Genomic DNA, 24,175 nt, shown 5'->3' on the forward strand with positions numbered 1-24,175 from the left:
ACCTAAAGGATCTTTTTGTTTAAAAATGCTCTGACAAACTTTGGGAATTTCCTCGTAGACCAAGTTTTTTCAAATTTTTGGGGGATTCCAAATTTCCAAGTTTTCAAAGGCCTTCTCAAGGTAAAAGGGAAAGTTTTGCTACCAATGCTCCCCTTTTGGAAAAGGGCCCCCTCACAATGAAGCTCTCTAGTCAACAAGGGGATCAACATTTGATCTGTTCTTTCGAAAGCCACATTGGAGGTCGGAGAGGGAGTTGTTGTGTTCCAAGTAGAACATCAGACGCTTGTTGACCATTTTCTCCATCAGCTTGCATAGGCAGCTGGTGAGGGAGATTGGTCGGTAGACATGTTTAGGGTAGTTCAGTTAGAGCGTGGCTGAAGACCTGACAACTCAAGTTGATTCCCATCGCAGTCACATTTTTTTTTTTCGGGGGCCCATACGGCATTATTGGGAAAGAAGTGGGAGCAAGTGGGACGGCTCATTTACAGGGTTATGTCCACCTTAAAAAAAAAATTCGTTTCACTGGACTTCAGAAAATCTTGGGCAATAATGTCCACTTGGAGAAAGCTAGAGGAACAGATAAAGATAACCAGAAATACTGCTCAAAAGAAGGGCAAGTTATATGTGAGGTGGGGTCCCCTCTCACAACTGGTGCAGAAAATGGTGGGGGAAGCAGACTTTTGGCTGCTGCAGCTCAAATTTATAGAAAAAGAGCTGCCGGAATACCCCTACATGAGCTCATTAATGAGGAAGAAAACCTCAAGAGCGCACTTCTGTATAAGAGAAGTATCGAACAATTGGCTCAAGATACACGACAGTATCAAAACCGTGAGCGAATTGGTAATGAGATGCAGACGAATGGATGGAACCCTTTCCAACACATCGTTTTTCGATTGGCTAGAGATAAACCAGATAACCGGAAGGTACACTGGTTTGTGGACTATTTAGGTAATTCAGGAAAAACATATGTCTCCCGTTTTCTGGTACTGAAAGGTGCAATTCGGTTCGAAAACGGAAAAAGCGGAGATATAAAACATGCTTACAATGGCGAAAAAGTGGTCATTTTTGACTACAGTAGGTCGCAGGAACAGCATATCAATTACGAAGTAATTGAATCCATTAAAAATGGAGTATTTTTTTCGCCCAAGTATGATAGTGGAATGAAAATATTCCCAGTGCCATGTGTCATATGCTTCTCGAACTTTGACCCAGATAAAAGTAAATTAAGCGCTGACAGATGGGACATTCAATACATTTCAGAAAATGAAAGAAATGGACAAAGACTACCACTGGAAGACACTCTCATTCTGGATCAGTACCTAAATGAAGAACAAAAAGGTGAATGGGACTTTTCTGATCTTTTATTTCTTTAGTCATATGAGGCACCTTGTCGGCGTCCTCTAAATTGAATTATTTATGAACTTTCCACAGCAATAACTGTATTTTTTTCTCTGACAAATAAACATTGAACACAATTACTAGCACTGAAATCATGCTTTTCGGCGTTGGTCAATAGGGGAATATCGAACATCCAGAATGTGGTAGTTTAATATCAACTCCTCCAACTACTTCCTCTTGGGGCTTGGTGGTATTAGCATTGGTAAGAGCAATACACCAACGTGGTTTCAAGGTGCTGGTGTAAACACCTGTAGGGTGCATCATCCTCCATCGTGAGTTCATGTCTTTACGGAAATCATTAGCTTCCTTATAGTTACCTAACAAACCATCTGGGTCATAAGCAGTTCACATGATAACTTTCATGTAATCCTTTTGGGTAAAAAATTCAGAATCACGTAAATAAAATTTACGAATAACTTTCTTGATTCTGAAACAGTCAAATATTTTACCATAGGAATTGATTATGGCACTACACTCAGTGTAAAGATCTTTGAGATGACAGTCATTCTTGTAAGCATAAGGTTTGTTATCATCAACGATTTTAAACCAATCGTTATAACGGCAAACCACTGTAATTGGTTTCTGGGCGCTAATACGCCGGCGCCAGAAACGGTGACGAATACGGCGTTTGAATTTCAAATGTTTGCGCCTACGGCCAAACATCCGCTTTTTAAATTGCCGAGTATAAGGTCGTCTGTAAGAAGCCATGGTTGACTGATTCCAATATTGTTTATTATTCCACTGATAATTATAAATAAAAGGGTAAGAATATGAGCCAAATACTGCAGTACCTAGAGCGTGACGTCCTGCTGCACGCCACATAATGTAATAAATGTTGTGTAAGGCTTTATATAACAATGAGTGTGCCAATGTGCGAGTGCTCAACCAAGCGATAAGTGTGCCAGCGTGCCAATAGCATTGATCGTGCCAAGCACATGTTGGAAAGCACGACAACAGATATTGATTACAGTGGAGCACTGCATGCTTGTAATTTATGTGACCTTCCATTCTCTGACAATGATATTTTATGTTGGAAAGCACGACAACAGATATTGATTACAGTGGAGCACTGCATGCTTGTAATTTATGTGACCTTCCATTCTCTGACAATGATATTTTGCTTTTAGATTCACTTCCAGAGTTTCCTAGTAAACTGTCAACTGATGAGACAATGCCTTTTTTATATTGCATCAAAACACCCGGATCTCCAAGGTAACATTTCATCGTTTCCCACTGAGACTACTACTTTTACAGCTACGCTGGTGGGTTGAGCTGTCCTTCAGAAGGACTTTTTAAATTTGTTCTCATGTGTTTTGGATTTTTCAGACAGACAGTGGAGCTGTCATTCATGTAGACGTAGATATCTCAATTAATTCAAAGAGTTTCTACATTTTTTCAGATTGGACTGTTCCATACCTGACTCGTTAATATATTGGTAAAGCATTATGGGAGGGAAAATGTGGAGGAAAGAAATGTTGAGCAAAGTGCAATGAAGATAAGAAAACTGACATCAACATAAGACATTGTTATCAAAAATCCCTTCTTTTTTTTTTCCCATGTAAATTTCTATGTCCATGAATATGAATACTAATTCTTAACTTTCAGAGACACTTTAAAATAATTTTCTTCTAATATCCTCAGAATTGCCAATATTACTTACGTGACCATGTATGTATCTATCTAACAATGAATAGTTGTTATCCTTTTGTTTTTTCATAGAAACCTTTCGGAGTGTGGCCTGCTTGAACTGCTTTGATGAATGTGAGTAAGGGTGCTCTGTCCAGAAATGTGCAGCATGTTGCGAGTGCCCTACTTGAACTCAGGCTGAAGTGTGTCAAGTTTCCAACCACGGATGCTGAAGTAGTGAAATCGGCGAAATGTTTTGCTTTCCCTGAAGCCATTGGATGTATCGATGGCACACACATTCCTATGCTGGGCAGGAGAACAAAGGGATGCATACATATGCAGGAAGGGTTTTTCAGCTATGCACCTTCGGGTGGTTTGTGATAGTGATAGCCGTCTCACCATTTTAGATGCTGTTACTGGTTACCCTGGCTCTGTTCATGATACTAGGGTATACAGAAACAGCCCTTTTGTTTTTTCATAGAAACCTTTCGGAGTGTGGCCGGCCGCTTTGATGAGAGTAAGGGTGCTCTGTACAGGAATGTGCAGCATGTTGCAAGCGCCCTACTTGAACTCAGGCAGAAGTGTGTCAAGTTTCCCAAGACAGAAGCTGAAATAGTGAAATCGGCGAATCGTTTTTATTTTCCCGACGCCATCAGATGTATCGATGGCACACACATTCCTATGCTGGTGAAGACAGGAGAACAAAGGGATGCATACATATGCAGGAAGGTTTTTCAGCTATGCACCTTCAGGTGGTTTGTGACAGCCGTCTCACCATTTTAGATGCTGTCACTGGTTACCCTGGCTCTGTTCATGATGCTAGGGTATACAAAAAGTAGAAACCTTTCGGAGTGTGGCCGACTGCTTTGATGTGAGTAAGGGTGCTCTGTACAGGAATGTGCAGCATGTTGCAAGCGCCCTACTTGAATTCAGGCAGAAGTGTGTCAAGTTTCCAACCACGGATGCTGAAGTAGTGAAATCGGTGAAATGTTTTGCTTTCCCTAGTGCCATTGGATGTATCGATGGCACATACATTCCTATGCTGGGGAAAACAGGAGAACAAAGGGATGCATACATATGCAGGAAGGGTTTCTCAGCTATGCACCTTCGGGTGGTTTGTGATAGCCGTCTCACCATTTTAGATGTTGTTACTGGTTACCCTGGCTCTGTTCATGATGCTAGGGTATACAGAAACAGCCCTTTTGTTTTTTCATAGAAACCTTTCGGAGTGTGGCCGACCGATTTGATGTGAGTAAGGGTGCTCTGTACAGGAATGTGCAGCATGTTGCGAGCGCCCTACTTGAACTCAGGCAAACATATGTGAAGTTCCTCACCACAGAAGTTGAAATAGTGAAATCGGCGAATCGTTTTATTTCCCCGGTGTCATCGGATGTATCGATGGCACATACATTCCTATGCTGGTGAAAACAGGAGAACAAAGGGATGCATACATATGCAGGAAGGGTTTTGCAGCTATGCACCTTCCGGTGGTTTGTGACAGCCATCTCACCATTTTAAATACATTTACTGGTTATCCTGGCTCTGTTCATGATCCTAGGGTATACAGAAACAGCCCTTTGTACTTGGCTCTGAAATTGACCCCCATTTGCATGGGGACTCCGCTTATCCCTTGGATTCTTTTCTTTTGACCAAGTATAAAGAAAATGGTGAGTTGACTAGAAGCATAAAAAAGTATAATAAATTTCGTGCTCCTGAACGGACTTGTGTGGAAAGATGTATTGGTCTTTCAAAAGGCAAATTTAGGAGATTGAGGCACTGTGATGCTAGGACTGACAGTCACTTGTGTAAGGCCATTATTGCTTGCATTGTTGTCCATAACATCCATCTTGAGGAAAGAGGGTGTTGTGGAGGATGATATTGAGACTGAAGTGCTGGGTGATCAAAATGATATAGATGTGGAAGAATCAACTTTACAATTAAGTTCGACAGCCTATGCTCACAAAAAGATGGGGGATGTTTGTCTTATGTTGACACAGCTACCCAGCCTTAATTGTATTGTTTATCCTCCCATTTTCACATTTTGTTTCACAACTGTCATTTTCATAGTATCTATTTAACAAATTTTTGGCACAAATGGAGCTAGTTTTCCAGGTTGTTAAACAAACAATATCAATTATTTACTGCCCTTCAGATAGGACGGCCGTCTATCATAAAGTATTTTTTTGTCAAATCTATTTGTCACATAGACATTGATTCAAACTGAACCATTTATATATGTATATTGCGCAATATCCACTCAATATGCTCAAAGCGCTTTACTACAATATATTATTATTTGACAGCAGGGATAGTATTGTGAATTTTAAATAAATGTTTTTCTCTCTCCTACATTTGCCTTTCCTTTTGTACTTGTGAGCAAGGTCAGTTATAAATTTCGCTTTATATATTTTAAAAAATTATCTTTTGTTTTCATTATAATCTTTCAATATGATTTTTAACGGCAGGACCAAAGATCAAAGCCTTCAAATTGTACTTGCCATGGTTTTCCTTATTATTTCCAAGAAATTAGTTTGATACTGTTTATAATTTCACTTTCTCTATTTGTCTATCACTGTAGACTTGTTCTGAATGAATGTGTTACAGTTACGATCGCTGTAAATTGTAAAAGCCTTAAAAGACAATGTAACTAGCTTGATGATTCATGAATTCATGGGAATTCCCTGTCCTCTCTGTTTGAGCATTTACTTTTTCATCAACATCCCGCCTGTAACCCATCAGCTACTGGGGCTTGTCGACCAATCAGATAAATAAGAGTTCAAGAGACAATTATACTTACACTTACACGTATTCCTTCTGACTATTCTTACTCTTACTCATTTTTAAAATCTCTATGCCTATGGTCTAATTTATGGTCCCCAAAACAATACATGTCACCTGTAGACCCCTTACAGTTTGGTTTTCATTTGATTCTTAATGATAGTCATTGTGCCATGTAGTCATGTTATATATATAGATATATTATATCGACATCACATGAAATTAAAGGTCATATAAATATAACTTACTACCAAATCATCAACACACATATTTTGACCACAATCTTTAAATCTTTATCGACTTTGGGGTTATATTGTGATTATAATAACTGATCATTTCTTTAATTTGAATCTGTGAAACTGTTCTCTTGGCGAAATAAGCAGGTTATCATTGACATTGTCATTGAGGTAAAAATTTTAAAGAAGATTATGACAGATAAAAAGAGTGTCAGGCATTTGATTGTTTGGTCTCACTTTTTTTTTCAGATCTCAAAAATTAAACAGTTCAGCTTCGTTCAGTTTCAAGTATGATGATTTTCAACAGTGCATTTTGATTGCGAAATGTAATCTTGTACATAATCATCACTCTGATGAGAAAACCTATTCTCAAGAACATAAACAGAAGAAATTTACGGATCAAGAAAAATCTGTTATAAGGGTAAGATTTTGTCGTTTTCTTTTTTAAGTTTAACTCTTCTATCTTTTTTTTTTTTTCGAAGTGACTTTATCTCCGAATGCTCAGGAAAATAATCTTGATCTCTATTTCTCCGAATGGTTTCCGTTCGTTCTCATAATTCTTTTTGGTTATTTGCCATAGTGTCTGTGCGAATGATGAGTGTCTTTATGCTTTGTTCTTTGGTTTTCTTTTGCCAGTGCTTGGACACTTTATTTTATTCCGACATTTCTGTTAGACTTCTATCTTGAGTTTGTGCTAATCTGTCTTTCAACCTCTGTTCCCGTCTAAACTTTGGCTTTTTTATCTAGGTTTACTTCTGTTCTCCCTTAGACAGTGAAGTGCGAATTGTAAAAGTGAACTTACCATGGAGTATTTGCGATAGCACAAGTTTTTGATAGAACCTGTCTTTGTCAACAATGGGCCTAAAAAGCACTAGCTTGATGATTCATGGGAATTCCCTGTCCTCTCTGTTTGAGCATTTACTTTTGCATCAACATCGCGCCTGTAACCCAACAGCTACTGGAGGCTTGTCGACCAATCAGATAAACAAGAGTTCAAGTTTATTTTCCTGAGCTGGCCTTTTTTTTTTACCTCACTGAGCTGATGACGGACAGTAGAGCATTTTCTTCACATCCAAAGGGACAAGGTCGGTCCTGTGTGCAGTCGAGATTTATTTCACCCTGTCCTGTCTACCCACCCAGTGATTGGATAGCTAGATCTGTTACATCTGGCAAAAAGTATTGCAATATACTATCTTATCCAAAGGGTAGCGAGCAATTGCTGTTATCCATTTCACACTCTGGAGACTGATAGGTTCCAGCTCCATGTAGCAAATGGTGCTGAAGGACTATGTCATTGTTGTTGTATTGGGTTGAATATCAGTTCATAAAAATTGTCCATGCCCTTATTAAATTTACATTTACACATTTGTATTAGAAAATGTCTAATTAGCTGGGTTTAATTGTAGTTTGTTTAGCATATGGACGGCAATTGCTTGATATTTTCCACTAGATTTAACAAGTCTAACCTAACCACTGCTGGCTCAGGGAAATTGACTGCAGGGAGAAACCACCACAGAGCTATCTGAATCTGCTATAAATATCTTAGTTATTGAAGCGTGTGGTTAAAGTAGTAACTATCGTATGTTGTAACGAAATCGTTAAATCATAGTTAATAGGTTGGATAATAATCTTATAATTACATATCATAAGTCTACCCAAGAAATATCCCTATTTGAATGTATTTCTACAGGAAATGGTTGCTCTGAATCCAGACAACGATAAATTGATGGTCTTGATACAAAGAGACTCCAACAAGTCCGTAACACTCAGAGACGTCAGAGCCCTTAAGTCTAAACGTGCGTATTTTCACTTTTTCTTTCTTTTTTTTTTTTTTTTGTGGGTGTGTGTGTGTATGTTTTTTTATGAATGTTTTAATTTTGACTTTTTCAAACCATAATCTTATCAGACCTCTCGGATAGGGCAGAAGATGCCCCATTGTATATGTGAACTTTAGAAACAAATATCTTCCTGAACTTTTATTTCCTCTGCTGTAATAACAGTATATGCTAATGTCTCTGGTTTTTCCAAAAAAGAAAAAAGTCATTTTTTAGGGTTTGCAAGTCTAAAAAGAAGAATTCAAATCTGTTTAGTGATAAGTTGCTTCTTTGTGTGTTCAATTTTACGTTCGATTTATACCCTATTCCCAATCGTTATGTCACATTCCCATTTTTCTTGATCTCCAGTCAAATATGAATGTAACGGAACAAACTTTGCTGCTTTATCCAACCAGCTGAAGTCAGTAGAGGAGATGGGAGGGAAATTCCACCTGGCTCTCTCTACTGATGGAGGAGAGAGTCACCTCATCGACATGGTTGCATTCAGCACAAAAGATATGCTTGCATGTTTTCATTCTTTTCCAGAGTGTATTTTTATTGATGGTAAGTAGATCAAAAAGCTTTAACCAGTAAGGTTAACATTGTGAGCTCCTTGTTTTATCTTCTAAAATCAAATTTGAATATTGAGTAATAGATTTCAAGGTTGGAGTCGGAAATTAGTGTCCTTTAGATTCAAATTTATTCAAATGTTTTACTTTGAAATGGACATGAATTGAACTATACCCATATTTATTGACCCACTTAACGCCCAGGTAAAAAAATCATTAATGTACTCTACATGTGGTTTAAAATCCAGATTTATTTTGCAATTTGTAACAGGTGTACAAAAAAAGATCTTAGGTAGTATAGTTTCTGTCGAAACTTGAAAATAATTTCACAACAGTCTAGACATGGGTCAAAGTCTGCCGGCTGTGGCCGGCATATTGAAAAATTGAAATTGACCTTGCCGGCAAATGAAAAGCCCTGTCGGCGAGATGAGTAAATTGCCGGCTTAGTAAAACCACGTTGACGGCCACATCAGCAACATATGCCACAACTCATGGTGTAGCTGATGATGTCAAGAAATCAATCAATGAAAACTTGAGCAATGTTTTTTTTTCATTAAATTTGGATGAAGCTACCATGAATTCTGGGAATAAAGTTTTAAATGTTCTTGCTCAGTACTATGATCTGAACTTAGAGAAATGTGTCATAGATTGGCTGTAAAGAGATTAATGAGGCTCCTGCAGAAAAAGTAATGGAGGTGTTGGATGGTGTGTTGGAAGAGAGGGGTGTGAGGTGGGATCAGGTAGTCAGTATGTTGATGGACAATGTTCTGTTATGCGCTGTTACATAAAGATGATATTGACACCTTTCTCTCCGAGTATGTTTCCCATAGTAATCTGAAATTGCAATCTGTTATTGCGGACATCAAAGACAATAATATTATAACAAATGTTGCTGCCATTTCATTTTTTCATGTATTTTTTACAGAGCCATTCTGGCTATTAATGAATAGTCACCACACTTATTTTGATTTTCCTGCCTATGTAAAGTTAATGGATGATGCTCTTCGCCATTGGCGGACTGAAACTTTCAATCCGGTTGATGCTGTGTCTGTTTTCCCTGACATGAACCTTCAAGCCAGTGATAAAGATGTTGAAGTTGTAAAAATGTTTTTTGCACCTGATGATTATGATATATTGCAATTTTCCTCTGCTTTGCATATGATTATTGACAAATGTAGAGATGCATTGATTAGACAGTTGTGTGATTTTCTTGATGGGGGAATATTTGGAGGAAAAATTGAAGATGATGTAAAAACTGTGCTTTCCTCATGCCCTTTGACTAATTTGACCGGTGAGAGACTTTTTGGTGACTTGGATTATGACATGCACAAGAGAAGAAATGCGTCCTTGTACCTTAGGTCAACCACAAGTATGTGGAAGCGTAATAAGGCAAGCGGGTGGTTAGATACTCTTAGTTCTTGTGCATCAATACAGCTAATTGAAAAGGGTATAAGGTATGGGCCAGAATGGAAACAGGGGACAAAGATGAAAAGAGGAGGGTTAAGGAAAACGTTAAGAAAAGAATATTAGATAATAAATGTAAGAAGGATGAGAAAGAAATTCAAGCTAAAAAAAGGAAACTTGCTGCGATGGATGCAATTACAGACGTCCATTTAGCCACTACAAAAGAGGCCTTAGATATTTTATTTCATGGCCCCAAAGCAGCAGAACGTTTGAAAGATCAGATCAGGTTTAGAGCTCTAGTAAAAGGAGAAAGCATTACTCTTGCAGGAAACAAACAGGTCCTTTATGATAAACTGCTAGAGCATATATCTAGTTCTGATAATTTCAATGTGAATTAAGGTGGGATACCATATCAATGACGTCTGACTTAATCGTGTCAACACCAGATCGGAATCAAGATTTATTTTTAGGTGAAACTGATGCTGTTTCTATCATTGTTTATTTTGTTCATATTCACATTCTGATATGTGCATGTATTTCTTTGGTCACCATGTGTTAAAAAGACAGAAGAAATAACCTTTTTTTGATGTATGATTGTGATGTATTTGGTTTATTTTTTACGCTTCCCCCTTTTACATTTATACTGGAGAACAATCGGCATGATGAGAATTTAGTTGTCATTTAACAGTCGGTCGTCTCAAACTCTGTCCATGATGTTGGGCTATTAAGGGTATATGCTCTGTTGGCTACAATGATTGAAAACTACATACTTCAAGCTTTAATTTGGTATATAGTTGAACTTTATAGGCCGATTTGTTGACTTTATATTATTTTTTTTGGTGCCAACTTTCGTTGTAAATCGGGAGGCCATTTGTAACTATTCTTCACAAGTACATTCTCTTTGAGCAATAATCACATTTTCTGATGTGGTTATTCTCTGGGTCACTATTGATTTAGAAAGTAGAGGAAATAACCTTTCTTTTGATATGTGGTTTGGCCATGTAACTTTATTGATTAATTTTTTATGATTTTTTTTGTCGTTTCGTTCTGCGATATTCCTCTGTTTTGCATTATTTATTTCAAAAAGGTCGATTTTGGCCTTCGCTTGATTTTCAACAGCCCATAACTCATCCATTATGTGTGTAAATGGCCTAGAAAAAATTAGAATAAGTCTCTAGGTGCTATAGAGCGGCTACAAAGTAAAAACAAATTTCTGTTATTGCAAATTATTGCGTTATGAGCTCTTGAATTTGGCTTTGCAGCCGTATTCTGAACATTTTGTAATTAATATTGTGATTTTTGCCATTTTTAAAGTCATGTCACTCTTTGCATTATTATATCTGTCTTGTAAAACTTCTTCCTGTCAATATTTGGATGGTATAGACAGAGGAAATGGGTGTCAAGCATGCTTTTGCGCATTATTCGTAAAAATAATTGACTTTGAAAATACGACTTTCGCCTCTGCGCGCGGAAGGTCGGAAATGTCTAAGTCCAATCAAATTTCAAAAATTCATAACTCGCTTGTTTTTTAGTCAATTTGTATTTTTTTTTTTTATTCTCTTAGTTATGAGGAGTGGAATAAGAATCTATGAGCTTTGATATCCTGTCATGGATTTCAAACTTTCGCCTGTCATACCTAGTCTAAGTAGAAGTCATTGTACCAAGAGAAAACATCATTGCTCGAACCTATTAATGATGAATCTAATGATGATTTAGTGCTAAGAGATGCTGTGTACAATAGATTTACTGAGAGCGTTCGTCTCACATACATTGCTTTGATGAGTGATACAAATCTGGCTGCTCCGAACTGTTCGATGGCTGTACATATTGTTGCTAAGTTATTTGGTAAAAATATTAAGCTAAATGATCTTCCAAGTGGGTCTACTGTTTTGAATTTTGCCAATGAGGCTTATCATATTGCACATTCACATCTCATTGAGAGCATTAATAATAGTGAGTTTTTCACTTTGGCCTCTGATGGCACAAGTCGCCAAAAGAGACAATATCTGGAGCGCCATGTTATTTTAAATAATAAATGTACTATGTCTTTAGGTTTTACCCACATTGCGCGAGATGATGCAGACACCTTACTTGAGAAGACAATAGAAGTTTTAGATGATTTGTGTGTTGTTTTTTGTTTGTCTTCTGAGTCTTGCACAAAAGATGAAGTGTTTAAAGATGTTATTAGGAAGTTAACATGCTTGATGTCAGATCGTGCTTCTGTAAATAAATCTTTTAATAAGAAGATGCTTAACTTTAAAAAGAATCTTGTTGGTGAAGATGAGTCCATCCACTTTTTATTTTGTAATGCTCACTTTCTTTTGGGACTAGTCACAGCTGTTGATAAAGCCGTGATTAGTTCTGAAAGTCAGTTGGGTGTAGGGTGATCCGGGGTAATTCCACCCCCTTTGTACCATAATCGTTTTGACCAAAATTGGGAAAAACTGCTGAGACTGTTATCAGTACCATCTCAAACTTTATAGACTTTTATCCACTTCCTGTCAACGGCCAATGCTTGACTAAGCACAACAAAGCTACTACAAGACTGTTTGAACATCTCTATCACACAACATCCATTCGGTAAGTTGCTTTGTCAATTTCAATATTGTGTTATAATTGTTACTGGTCACTTGTAACTGGAATGTCAACAAGTTCTACCGGAAAAATAACAATGTTTAGCCATTTCAGAACATTGTGATGCTAGGCTATGATGCTCATTTTTATTATGTAGTGCCTTCAAATCATCTTTAGATTGGGAAATTCCACCCCCTAGGGGGTGGAATTTCCCAAGGTTCTATTATATGGCCCTAGGCCTACTTAAAGGATCACTCTCTTCCCAACCATCAATGTTGCATTCAGTTGTTCCTTTTTCCTATGGGTTTAGTCACTAAAACTTGAAAATTGTCATTGCGGCAATTCCACCCTCCAAGGGGGTGGAATTTCCCCGACAATGATATCAATAAAAACCTGACTATAATTGCAGTTATACCCAAACCAATGCTTTGATGCTGTGAGAGAGTCAACAAGAAATTTTAATTCATTTCTAATCCAAATTAAATCTAGTCTAGTTCTGTGTAAAAAGTCTAGTGTAAAGCCATGTTATAGTATTAGAACTTTTTGTTGTTTACCAAATGAGTAAACATACTTCACCTTAGTTCTTAAGACAGAATCTGAATCTCAGCAACAAGATGGTGCGGAATTATATAAGGAAGACAGCTCCATACGACAAGGAGGCTATGAATGCGGCTATGGAGGCTGTAAAGTCGGGTGCCATGGGCTACAAGAAGGCTGCAGCATTTTCCAAGTAAAGCGGGAAACTTTGAGGGATCAAGTCCGCAAGAGGTTAGCTTTGTTCGGTTTAATGTTGTTGGATTTAACTTCTTGGCAACTCAAGATCGGATACATAACGAATGTAGTACCTGTACAATTTTACGTGCTGCCAGTATGTGGATAGCAATGAGTATATCCCAGTAAAATCATGCATACAACAGGCCGACATTCCTAGTACTAATCACATAATGCCTGTGCCTTGTGGTGCATCCACTAGATTGTCGATTTGTATGTGTCACACAGATATCAGGAATCAAGCCACTAACACTCAACCTCTTTAATTTGAACTCCTCCTAATTTAATTATTTAAGTAACACTAATAAAAAGGTCAGATAGCCCTATATGTAATATACGTTTTTCAAAGTTTAATGAGAGTAATGTTACCCGTATACAATTTCATTTATTTTTGTGTTTACAGATACGCCAAAATGGGTGCTGGCAGGAATGGCCTGCTCTCTCCCGCGATGGAAGTTGAGCTTGCTGAATGCCTGAAGGTCCTTGCGTGCTGGGGGTTTGGTTTCACTCGGCAAGAAACCAGGGAGCTGATGGCCGAGTTCTTGCAAGCCAGAGGAGTTGCAGAAGAAGGCTACATCCCAACTGATGATTGGCTTAGGGGGTTCATGGACCGCAACCCTACTATAACAGCTCGTATTCCTGAGCAGCTGAAGACATCTCGGGCCAAATGCATGGCAAACCAAGGGATAATTACTCATTGGTTCCAGCTTGTCAAGGAGACACTGGAATCAAACGGTCTGATGAACAAGCCCCATTTGGTTTTCAATGTGGATGAGTCTGGGTTTCCAACTGACCCCTCCAGGATCCGTGTTCTTTGTGAAAAGAATATTTCACATCTTTTTAGGATCATCGGTGGATCTGGCAGGGAGACTATAACCGTCAACGGATGTGCCAGGGCTGATGGAAGAATAATGCCGCCCTACATTGTCTACCCGGGAACGAATTTATGGGACATCTGGACTCAGAACGGACCAAATGGGGCTCGTTACACTGTGAGCGAGAAAGGGTGGATGGACTCGGACAGGTTCCTGGACTGGTTTGAGCGTCATTTCATCCCCAACCTTCCCGAGGAGCGACCCGTCGTCCTCATCTTTGATGGACACGCCTCCCACATGAACCGCCGCCTATATCTGAAAGCCAGGGAAAATGAGGTTATTCTTCTGAAACTCCCTTCAAATTCCACAAACCTCCTCCAGCCCCTTGATGTCGGTCTCTACGGTCCTGTGAAAACTGCATGGGAAAAAATTCTCATCAAATTTGCACGACAAAACTTGGGGGCCGCTATGACGAAAGAGTTGTTCCCGATGGTCCTGAAGGAGCTGTGGTCGTCCGACTGCATGTCTGCAGATAACGTCAAGGTGGGATTTACCCCCTCTACCCTTTTAACCCATCAGCCTTGCCATCATCGATGTACGACGCAGCCAATGTCTTTGACAAGGTGGATCCAACGAAATGGGTTATGCCAGCTATATCATCCACTGCAGACTCAACTCCTCCATCAACCTCATCAGCTGCAATTCCTTCCCCCTCGACCTCATCAGCTCAATTTCCTCCCACCTCAACCTCATCAGCTCCAACTCCTTCCCCCTCGACCTCATCAGCTCAATTTCTTCCCGCCTCAACCTCATCAGCTCCAACTCCTTCCCTCTCTACCTCATCAGCTCAGTTTCCTCCGGCCTCAACCTCATCAGCTCCAACTCCTTCCTTCTCTGCTTCTGTTGACCCCTCAACCTCATCTGCATCAGCAATCTCCTCACTGCCTGCTCATCAAACACGTCTTCCCCTGTCACCCAGGAAGTCTATCAAGGACTTCTTCCTGAAGAGATCTCCCCCATGCTCAATAAGGAGTCTGGAAAGTCGGGTCGTAAAATGGTCCGGCGTCTTTACGGCGAAAGCCTGACATCGGATGAATGCTTGGCCCGACTCCAAGAAGAGAAGATCCTCAAAGTGAATAAGGGCAGACCAAAAAGGCAGTGCAGGGGGAAGGGGAAATCAAAAGTTGAAAAGAACGACATTGAAAACGAACTGACTTTTGACAGTGACATTGACGACGACAATGACAATGACCATGACTGGGTGCCCCCTCGAAAACGACAGGAGAGAAATGTTTTTGACATTGCCTTTTAATTTTAATTCTGTCAATTTTGTAATATTAACACTTGTTTTTTGCCTTGAACTTTGTTGTTATTCTATTTTGTTTCTTGAATGTTGTGAGAACAGTTGTTTGAGACATTGTTACGGCACTTTTTGGCGTGGAATGGGGGTGGGGGTGGAATTGCCCCATTTTAAGACAAATGAGCAAATCGTTTATTTTTTTTAAAATGTGACTTTCCCTCAATTCCAATGCTTTATGGCAATTTATTTTGATAAGTCCATGAAAGATTAAAATACAAGCCAAATTATATGCCAATTGGATAAAAAATAGCAAAATGATGGATAAAAAATAGCAAAATGATGGTTAAAAAGGTGAAATTGGGGGTGGAATTACCCCGGATCACCCTACTTATTTGTTTTTCAAAAGATCCAGTTTCAACCATGTGATGGAACTATAGTGACTCAAACTCCAGTTTAAACTTGTTAATTTTTAACCTTTTACTGTACAATAATAATAATAATAATAATAATAATAATAATAATAATAATAATAATAATAATAATCAGGCCTGCCAAATCGAAAACTTCAAATTTAGTAATTTTTATGTCATTTTTTTAGTAATTTGACAAGGAAATTCGTAATTTCTGAAATCGTGTACAAATAACCACAATATTATTATTATTATTATTATTATTATAATAATTATCATTATAATAGTAGTAGTAATAGTTTTCTTCTTCTTCTAATCCTCATCATTATTATTAGTTAAGTACTAAGAATTAAAAACTCGTAATTTTCCGTAAAATTTCGTATTTGGCCATGAAATTTGTCTAATAATAATAATAATACTTGGTGATGGTTGCTTGTTTATATATAAGTTAGTATAAGATTTATTTTCAATTCTTGAATCCTGCCTATTTCACTGGGGGTTTTGATAGATAGTGTTGATGGCAATGAGTAATTAGGAACCACAGGCGAGCGCCGTGAATCGGTGGAAAGTTGTTATCGATGGCGTTGATCGTGAAAAACTGTCCACTTTAGCTCACGATATCTCAACTTCTAATGCTCGAAACAAAATACAATTTGTTTTATTTTAAAGATCAACTTCTGATCTTTGTAATGCATCTTAAAACATACTTTTGCGATTAAAAAGAGTTTCATGATCAATCGCGAACGAGACCCGGTTTTAGAGAATTTTGCTTAGCGGATCGCGAGAAAATGTCGAGGTCGCGATTTTCTCTTTTCATTCACTTTGTGAAAATCAAGGTTGTGCCGCGGAGAATTGACGTATGATGCTAAGAATAGTATCATTAGAAAGGGCAAAACTTCCTCTTTCTTTTGACACTTCCTGCCCCGATATCAGATTCAAAATGGCGGAGCGAGTGGCGAGGAAAGCACATTGTCGTGCTATTTTCAACATTTTTAAATACTTTTAGCGATGTCCGCTCACGTCTGTTTAAATAAGCAGAAAGCTTAATGTTCCAGCTTTATTTTGATATCAAATACAACCAAATCGGATGAATTTTCACGGCACAATGAAAAAATAAACCCGCTGGTGAAAAGAACCTAGTCGAGCTTTTGGCCATGGCAGAAGACCCTTTGCGAGCCAGCAATGGCGATCCCGGGCTGTCTGACAGCATTGATCGGGGACCCGATTCAACCAGACCCGTGGCCAATTCGATGACAAGTGCCGATATTGGTGAGTTTTTGTGATTATTTCAATTTAATTAGAGTTATTTGTGTTTTGTTACTTTAAAATTATTTACTAATTGCCGTATATAAACAGATGACGATGGGGTATTTGGACTGTGGGAACAGCTGGATGTTCTAAATTTAGTAACAACGTCATGTTTTCGGGACAGCTGATATTTTTTTTGTACTTTTACTTTTTTCACTTAAAACACATTCTATTATCTGATGGTTTTTTTGTTGTTTTTTTTTTGTTTTTTTTTGGGGGGGGGGGGGGGGGGGGGGGGGGGGGGGGGGGGGTTCGTTTATTAGTTTATCATCAAACAAGTTGATTGGGCTTTATTTGTTTTTATTGCATCATACTATACCTGACCTGGGGCTTGCTTTATTTTTTAAAAACAGATTGAGAGCTGCAGAGGTGGTTTATTTTCTCTTTCTTTCCCTCCTCTCAATTACATTCATTGTTTTGTGGTTTAATCAGTTTCTGGATGCAAGGTATTTACTGGACAGATGATGTATTGCTGGGGAATTTTTCTGCTTTTTAATAGGATGAATGACCGACTTTTTGGCTTTTGATACTGTATCAGAGTATCAGCTAATGATAGAATATTTTAAAAAATTATTACTCATTGAGTTTTAAGAATGGTGGGGGGAAGATGTCGTGTTGTTACCTTTCGTACTTGAGATTGCAACGTCTAACAAGCTTATTTTAGCATATAGTAATCATTAAGCGCTTTGAGCTTGTTGAAATACAGGGTAAGGCGCTATATAAAAATTATGTATTATTATTATTTATTATAATCACACCTCAAATAAGTTTGAACATTTTAATTCTCCATTTTCAGAGGACGAAAGAGGCAATTACATGACTTTCTTGACGGTGGTAATATTGTTGTTGATGTTAGGAATATTTTAAATAGATGTCCATTGACCAATTTGACCGGGGAAAGGTTATTTTGGGATCTAGATTATGATCTCAACAAACGAAAAGGAGCTACTTTGCATTTACGCTCCACACTTAATGTGTGGAAGCATAACAAGACAGTTACATGGCTTTGTGGATTAAGTGAATTTAAACAAAATTAAATTTTAGAGGAAGCTAAAAGGAATTCTGAAAACCTCCAGTCTATTTAGTATTAGTAAGCATATTTTTTGTCAACTGCTGTCAAACAAAGAAGAGTTTCAGATTCTGATGTTGATAAATGAAATTATGTATCTATTACTAGGAATGGGGTACGCCAGCCTCTCCTTCCTCTGCAAGACCATGGGCATCCAGCCTATGGAGGAGAGGACTTTTTCCTCACACCAGAGGGACATTGTCAACAGCAAGTTCATGAAGGCCACCCTCGAATCTGCTGTATCCAAAGTACGGCAATTCCATAATGCAACAGCAGAGGATAGCTTGGATGGTGCTGTTTTGCTTCGATGGGAGCTGGCACAAGAGAGGACATACCCCAAAGCATTGTTTGCTTCAGTTATCAAAGTAGAAACAGGATTCGCCGTGGATCATTATGTTATGTCGTCGTATTGCTGTGTAAGTTATGATGCCCAATTTATTGAAATTTGGGGATCCAACTGATAACATGGGAGTGTGTTCTTTACATAACCAAAAGACACTGAAATGATTCAAAACTGTTGGAAGAGCCTTTCAACCTGCTAATCCACCTTCTATTTTCCCTAACTTTCCACAATCTTGTATCCCTCTACAGGCTAGCAGACATACTTCTTGTACAACAGCAGAGTCAAGAGCTATTGTTATTGATGAAATGACTGAATTTCCTGCAAGATATCCATTGGCTTGATGAAAAGGATTTTCATAAAGCTTTACTAACATACTTCTTGGCCATCATGCAGGAGGTGTTGTAGGATTTGAGAAGGAAAGAGGGCTCAACACTTTCTGTAATATACACAAAGATGGTCCGATTTGTGATTTTTCTATGTTGTTTAATATTTTATCTTCCTCAGGTTCTCTGGCTTTATCATTTGAATGCTACAAAGGTGTCACAGAAATAAAGAATTATCCAAACTTTATTGCTAGTGACAAGCAAGTGAAGTGTTGGAGTGGGCTTGTTGCATTGATTAACTATGTCATTCCATATGATGAAGATGTTCCACTGGTGAAATTTCTACAGCGTAATGTTCATGTTCCACAGAGGACCTTTTTACTGCTTTTACTTGGTATTCATTGTCTCGTTCTCTTTAGTCAAGCTTAAAAATTATTTACAATTCCCATCCATTTCTAGTTTACAGAAAATAACCGCTGTCAGCAAAAATATGAGTCGTGCAGCTTTATTTACTTCTATTTTCAGGAGCCTCGGTGAGCACAGCCGGGGATGTATATTGATCATGGATGAGATTCACATCAAAGCCTCTTTGTCGTATTCTGGTGGTGAAGTCTTTGGTTATGCTCATGATCATCCTGACAGAGCAGCCACAACAATGCTTGGTATTATGGTGAAATGTTTTTTTGGTTCAAAATATTTCCTTGCCAGACTTGTTCCATGCCATTCATTAACTTCTGAATTTCAATTTAATTTCAACATGTTGCTGAAGTCATTACAACTCTGGAGGAATGTGGAGGAAATGTTGCCATTGCATGTGATAATAATAAGAGTAAATCAGTCTTTTTTTTCTTCAGAAAATTGACACGGATGATGAGCAAAAGCCTTGGATTGCTAAATCCCCAGTCACAACTAATCCATTGCTTTTTCACCTTTAGATAGTCCTGATCCCAGACAAATCAATGGAACTTCAGGTGTTTTGGGCAAGTCAAATAAAAAAGTTCAGAGTGTTAGTCAGGATATTGAAGATCTGAATCTGATAAGTTGTGTTTGTGCTTTGAGTCTTGTTTTATTTGAAAGTAAGTGGTCTGTATTGGAAACTGGTTAATTCTTCAACTACATATTCTGATTTTTGTCACCTAGTTAGGAAAATGAGTGGAAAGTTTAAAGACTGGTCATTGCCAGACATTTCTTGTGCAACAGATTTGCTTTGTGATTCATATGATGATATATTTGGTTCAAATTTTTTGCTTTCAAGTTCAGTCTTCCACAATTCTCTCCATTCATTTCTGAAATCTCCTCATTGTGATATTTCAATTCTTAAGCAGAGTTTGAAGTCCATCTCAGAGGCATGTGCAATTTGACATCAAGACACCTAAGTAATTTTTTAGAGGGTAGTTTTAATCCTGATAATGAGGTTCTTGTAAAAGTTCGGAGTAATTGTCCTTTGACCAATTTAAATGGTGAAAGTTCTTTTGGTGATCTGGATTATGATATCAGGAAGAGGGCTAATTGTTCGTATCTTCAGAACTGCATCTCATTGTATCAAGAGAAACAAAACATGTAGCGATTACCTAGACTGTGAAAAGGCAGAAATGTTTACAATTGCTAGGAGACAAATACAAAGTTTAGTTGAGTCAGCGAGATCAAATGAAGCAGACGTGTCAATCAAAATCAGGGAAAAGCTGGTGGAGAATCAAAATATGAAAATTTTTAGGGCAGTTACATACTTAGAAAAGCACGATGAGTATACGATTCTTCTTCGGACGATTTTTGTTTAACTTCTTTGGATGATACTCAGAAAAGAAAAAAAAGTCTATTCAAAGGCCAGTGTGGGAGACAAGCAAAAAAGAATGCACTCAGGCAGGCCTTTACAGAATGGATATAATAATGATGTTAAAGAAAAAGTGGCAATTAAAGAGGTAACTAGTAGGTACCGCAAACGCCAGTCAAAAAAAGTTGATTTCCCCAGCCAAGGGGCCGGGATGGTGTGAAATAGCAACTTTTTAACTTCTGACTAAAAAAAATGTTATTAAACCACTTTTATGAAACCAATGTATTATTGTTGTGCAATCTTTTCTCTGTCTTAACAGCTTATTAGATTTATCTATATTTTAAAATTGAAATTCTGTTATAATTGCGTTTTTATGACGCACTCTTATCGGGATTTGATCGGCGAACCAATAATCTCTCCATTTTTTTTGGGACCAAGTTCGTTGAAATAAGGATCACTCCCTTAGAAATTGTCCAATCAACAAGCGGTTTTCACTAAACGGAAGTCGAGATTCTGGCGTTCATTTCCGTTCCTTTCAATCGAATATCACGAAGAGTGAAGTAGGGTAGATCTTCAATTGAAAACTTCAAAGTTTAATTTTTCCCGTCAAAATTTTAAAATATCAACTTTTCTTTCCAGCATATTAAAGTTAAATCATTTTCCGTAAAAAATGTGAAGAAATTACATAGATCAGCTTCGTTTGAAGCGAGCGTGATGACTTCAAACCCACCACGAAACCGGTTTGTTGACATTGAAAGAAAAAAATCAAAAACAAAATGGCGGACGATACTCCTGACGCTGAAACTGAGCAGACGACAAATGGGGATATTTCTTCTTCCTTGCGTAAGTACTTTATCTTTTAATGAAAATAGCTTGTTTTTAATGAAATGCTAGCTAGATATTATAGATATCTTGTGATATTTCTTTGGACATGGTAGATCTCTACTAGATCGAGACAGGAGAATAAAATAAAATGATCACATTTCGTGGACATCTGACTGCCAAATTTAGACAGATATTTAGAAAAAAATAAAAATCTGGTGGTTCATATAGCGCAATATCACATCCACTTACAGTGCTTAGGACACTTTACAAGTTTTCCCAGACCAAATGCAACATTTATTTAATTAGTCACGCAATGAATCGGTTGAAAATCTATCGTAAGCCCGTCGAAGTGTAGTAAGTTGGGCTTTTTCAACAAATCGTTGTTATAAAGATATTAATAAAAGAAAAAGAAAATTTACATCTGTATAAACTTCAAAGTTCACTCTTTAATAATTTGTAAATGTTGTTTTGTTACGCTGTATTGTTTTTCGGCAATTACTATTGTTGCCATTGCATGTGATAGTAATAAGAGTAAATCAGTCTTTTTTTTCTTCAGAAAATTGACACGGATGATGAGCAAAAGCCTTGGATTGCTAAATCCCCAGTCACAACTAATCCATTGCTTTTTCACCTTTAGATAGTCCTGATCCCAGACAAATCAATGGAACTTCAGGTGTTTTGGGCAAGTCAAATAAAAAAGTTCAGAGTGTTAGTCAGGATATTGAAGATCTGAATCTGATAAGTTGTGTTTGTGCTTTGAGTCTTGTTTTATTTGAAAGTAAGTGGTCTGTATTGGAAACTGGTCAATTCTTCAACTACATATTCTGATTTTTGTCACCTAGTTAGGAAAATGAGTGGAAAGTTTAAAGATTGGTCATTGCCAGACATTTCTTGTGCAACAGATTTGCTTTGTGATTCATATGATGATATATTTGGTTCAAATTTTTTGCTTTCAAGTTCAGTCTTCCACAATTCTCTCCATTCATTTCTGAAATCTCCTCATTGTGATATTTCAATTCTTAAGCAGAGTTTGAAGTCCATCTCAGAGGCATGTGCAATTTGACATCAAGGCACTTAAGTAATTTTTTAGATGGTAGTTTTAATCCTGATAATGAGGTTCTTGTAAAAGTTCTGAGTCATTGTCCTTTGACCAATTTAAATGGTGAAAGTTCTTTTGGTGATCTGGATTATGATATCAGGAAGAGGGCTAATTGTTCGTATCTTCAGAACTGCATCTCATTGTATCAAGAGAAACAAAACATGTAGCGATTACCTAGACTGTGAAAAGGCAGAAATGTTTACAATTGCTAGGAGACAAATACAAAGTTTAGTTGAGTCAGCGAGATCAAATGAAGCAGACGTGTCAATCAAAATCAGGAAAAAGATGGTGGAGAATCAAAATATGAAAATTTTTAGGGCAGTTACATACTTAGAAAAGCACGATGAGTATACGATTCTTCTTCGGACGATTTTTGTTTAACTTCTTTGGATGATACTCAGAAAAGAAAAAAAGTCTATTCAAAGGCCAGTGTGGGAGACAATCAAAAAAGAATGCACTCAGGCAGGCCTTTACAGAATGGATATAATATTAATTATGTTAAAGAAAAAGTGGCAATTAAAGGGGTAACTCTAGAAAATTGGATGTATCTAATGTTAGAACCCCATCATTCATGAATGTAGTAAAGATGAATTATTTCAGCCTTGCTGGAAGTTTTTTCAATGATTTTAAGCGTGGATGGGAAGATGGGAGAATGCTCGAGAGCAAGGTTTTAGAAGACCAATTTAGCAAAATTAATCCGTACATGCCCATGGGTGGTGCATAAATATAACAAAATGATGTGCAGAAGTTGCAAAGCTGACTTTGCATCACATCTCTGCACCAAATGCAATCTTGTCCAGAGATGCCCCGTGTTTCAGAAAAGACGGGTGTGATGGTTGCGGCCCGCAAAATTTTGGTCGCAAACGTTCACTTGCACCCCCCACATCAGCCAGGATGAAACAATTTCATCACACTTCTTCCCAAAACAGAACAACTAAACTCACTTTGAATGATTTGGTGAAAGATTTACTCCTATTTATGACTACCTTCTCTTAAAAGATCAGTCTTTTAATTAATATGTTGGTTACTTCGGGGGGAAATCCTACCACAAAAAAAAGTAAAATTTTAAATAATGTGTTAAAGAGAAAATATTTTCTTCATTCTAAGTTAGTTAGACCTATTCAAGTCCAATCAATTACCATTTAATTCAGTGAGCAGTGTAATATAATAAATATGTGACTGACACATAAAATTGCTTTACTAAGACCATCACGTGAATGATTGAAGAATAAAGGACAGCTAGGATCAAAAGTCTAGCAAAGAGGATCCCGCAATTATCTTTACACAACATTAAAAGGCTTGTTTTCTCGCAGGGATAAATTAAATATAAACATCTTCAATCCATTCCACAAACTTATATAAAATAAAAGCATCAAACTTCTCATGGACTGTCATCTAGAGTAACGCTCTAATCCTTCAATCACAGAAACACGTTCCTCAACCTGCTCCAGTACAAGACATCCCCCAGTCAGTAACAAGTTATCCTCTTCTTCCATAATGTCACCAAGTGGCCGGTCTGTAGGCAGCAAGACTCCTGTTTCTCCATGAAATAAACGTAGTTTCTGATCAATGAATAGTTGGGGGGGGGGGGGGGGGAAGAAGAAAAGAAATATTATTAGGTACCACAAGTGAAAATTTCATTTGTTCTGAAAGTAATTTGTGGGCATTTTACCAAAAAGTAAATGCAAAACCATGAAGAAAGCAAGTTATTTTATAAAAATCGAACAATATTCAACAAAGAT

At 37.7% G+C, this 24,175-nt stretch overlaps 2 protein-coding genes across 3 annotated transcripts in view; one reads left to right on the top strand and one right to left on the bottom strand.

The window, feature by feature from the left end:
* The first annotated feature begins 11,639 nt into the window (after positions 1 to 11,639).
* On the top strand, positions 11,640 to 15,248 carry LOC144976469 (uncharacterized). Its single transcript, XM_078920761.1, has 3 exons — positions 11,640 to 12,192; positions 12,981 to 13,167; positions 13,574 to 15,248. Exons 1-3 carry the CDS (start codon positions 11,640 to 11,642, stop codon positions 14,988 to 14,990), a joined length of 2,157 nt encoding a protein of 718 aa, XP_078776887.1. The 3' UTR covers positions 14,991 to 15,248.
* A 2,244-nt stretch (positions 15,249 to 17,492) lies between these two features.
* Positions 17,493 to 24,175, bottom strand: part of LOC144976764 (AN1-type zinc finger protein 1-like) — a 29,879-nt gene continuing 23,196 nt past the window's right edge. For both annotated transcript variants that reach the window (XM_078921168.1, XM_078921167.1), the window contains exon 8: positions 17,493 to 23,995. In XM_078921168.1, coding sequence (XP_078777294.1) covers positions 23,825 to 23,995 — 171 coding nt within the window. In that variant the 3' untranslated portion in view covers positions 17,493 to 23,824. The remainder of the gene's footprint in view (positions 23,996 to 24,175) is intronic.

This window comes from Berghia stephanieae, chromosome 7 (genome assembly GCF_034508935.2).
Source record: "Berghia stephanieae isolate SIO BIC M18660-M18661 chromosome 7, UCSD_Bste_1.3, whole genome shotgun sequence".
Lineage (NCBI taxonomy): Eukaryota > Metazoa > Mollusca > Gastropoda > Nudibranchia > Aeolidiidae > Berghia > Berghia stephanieae.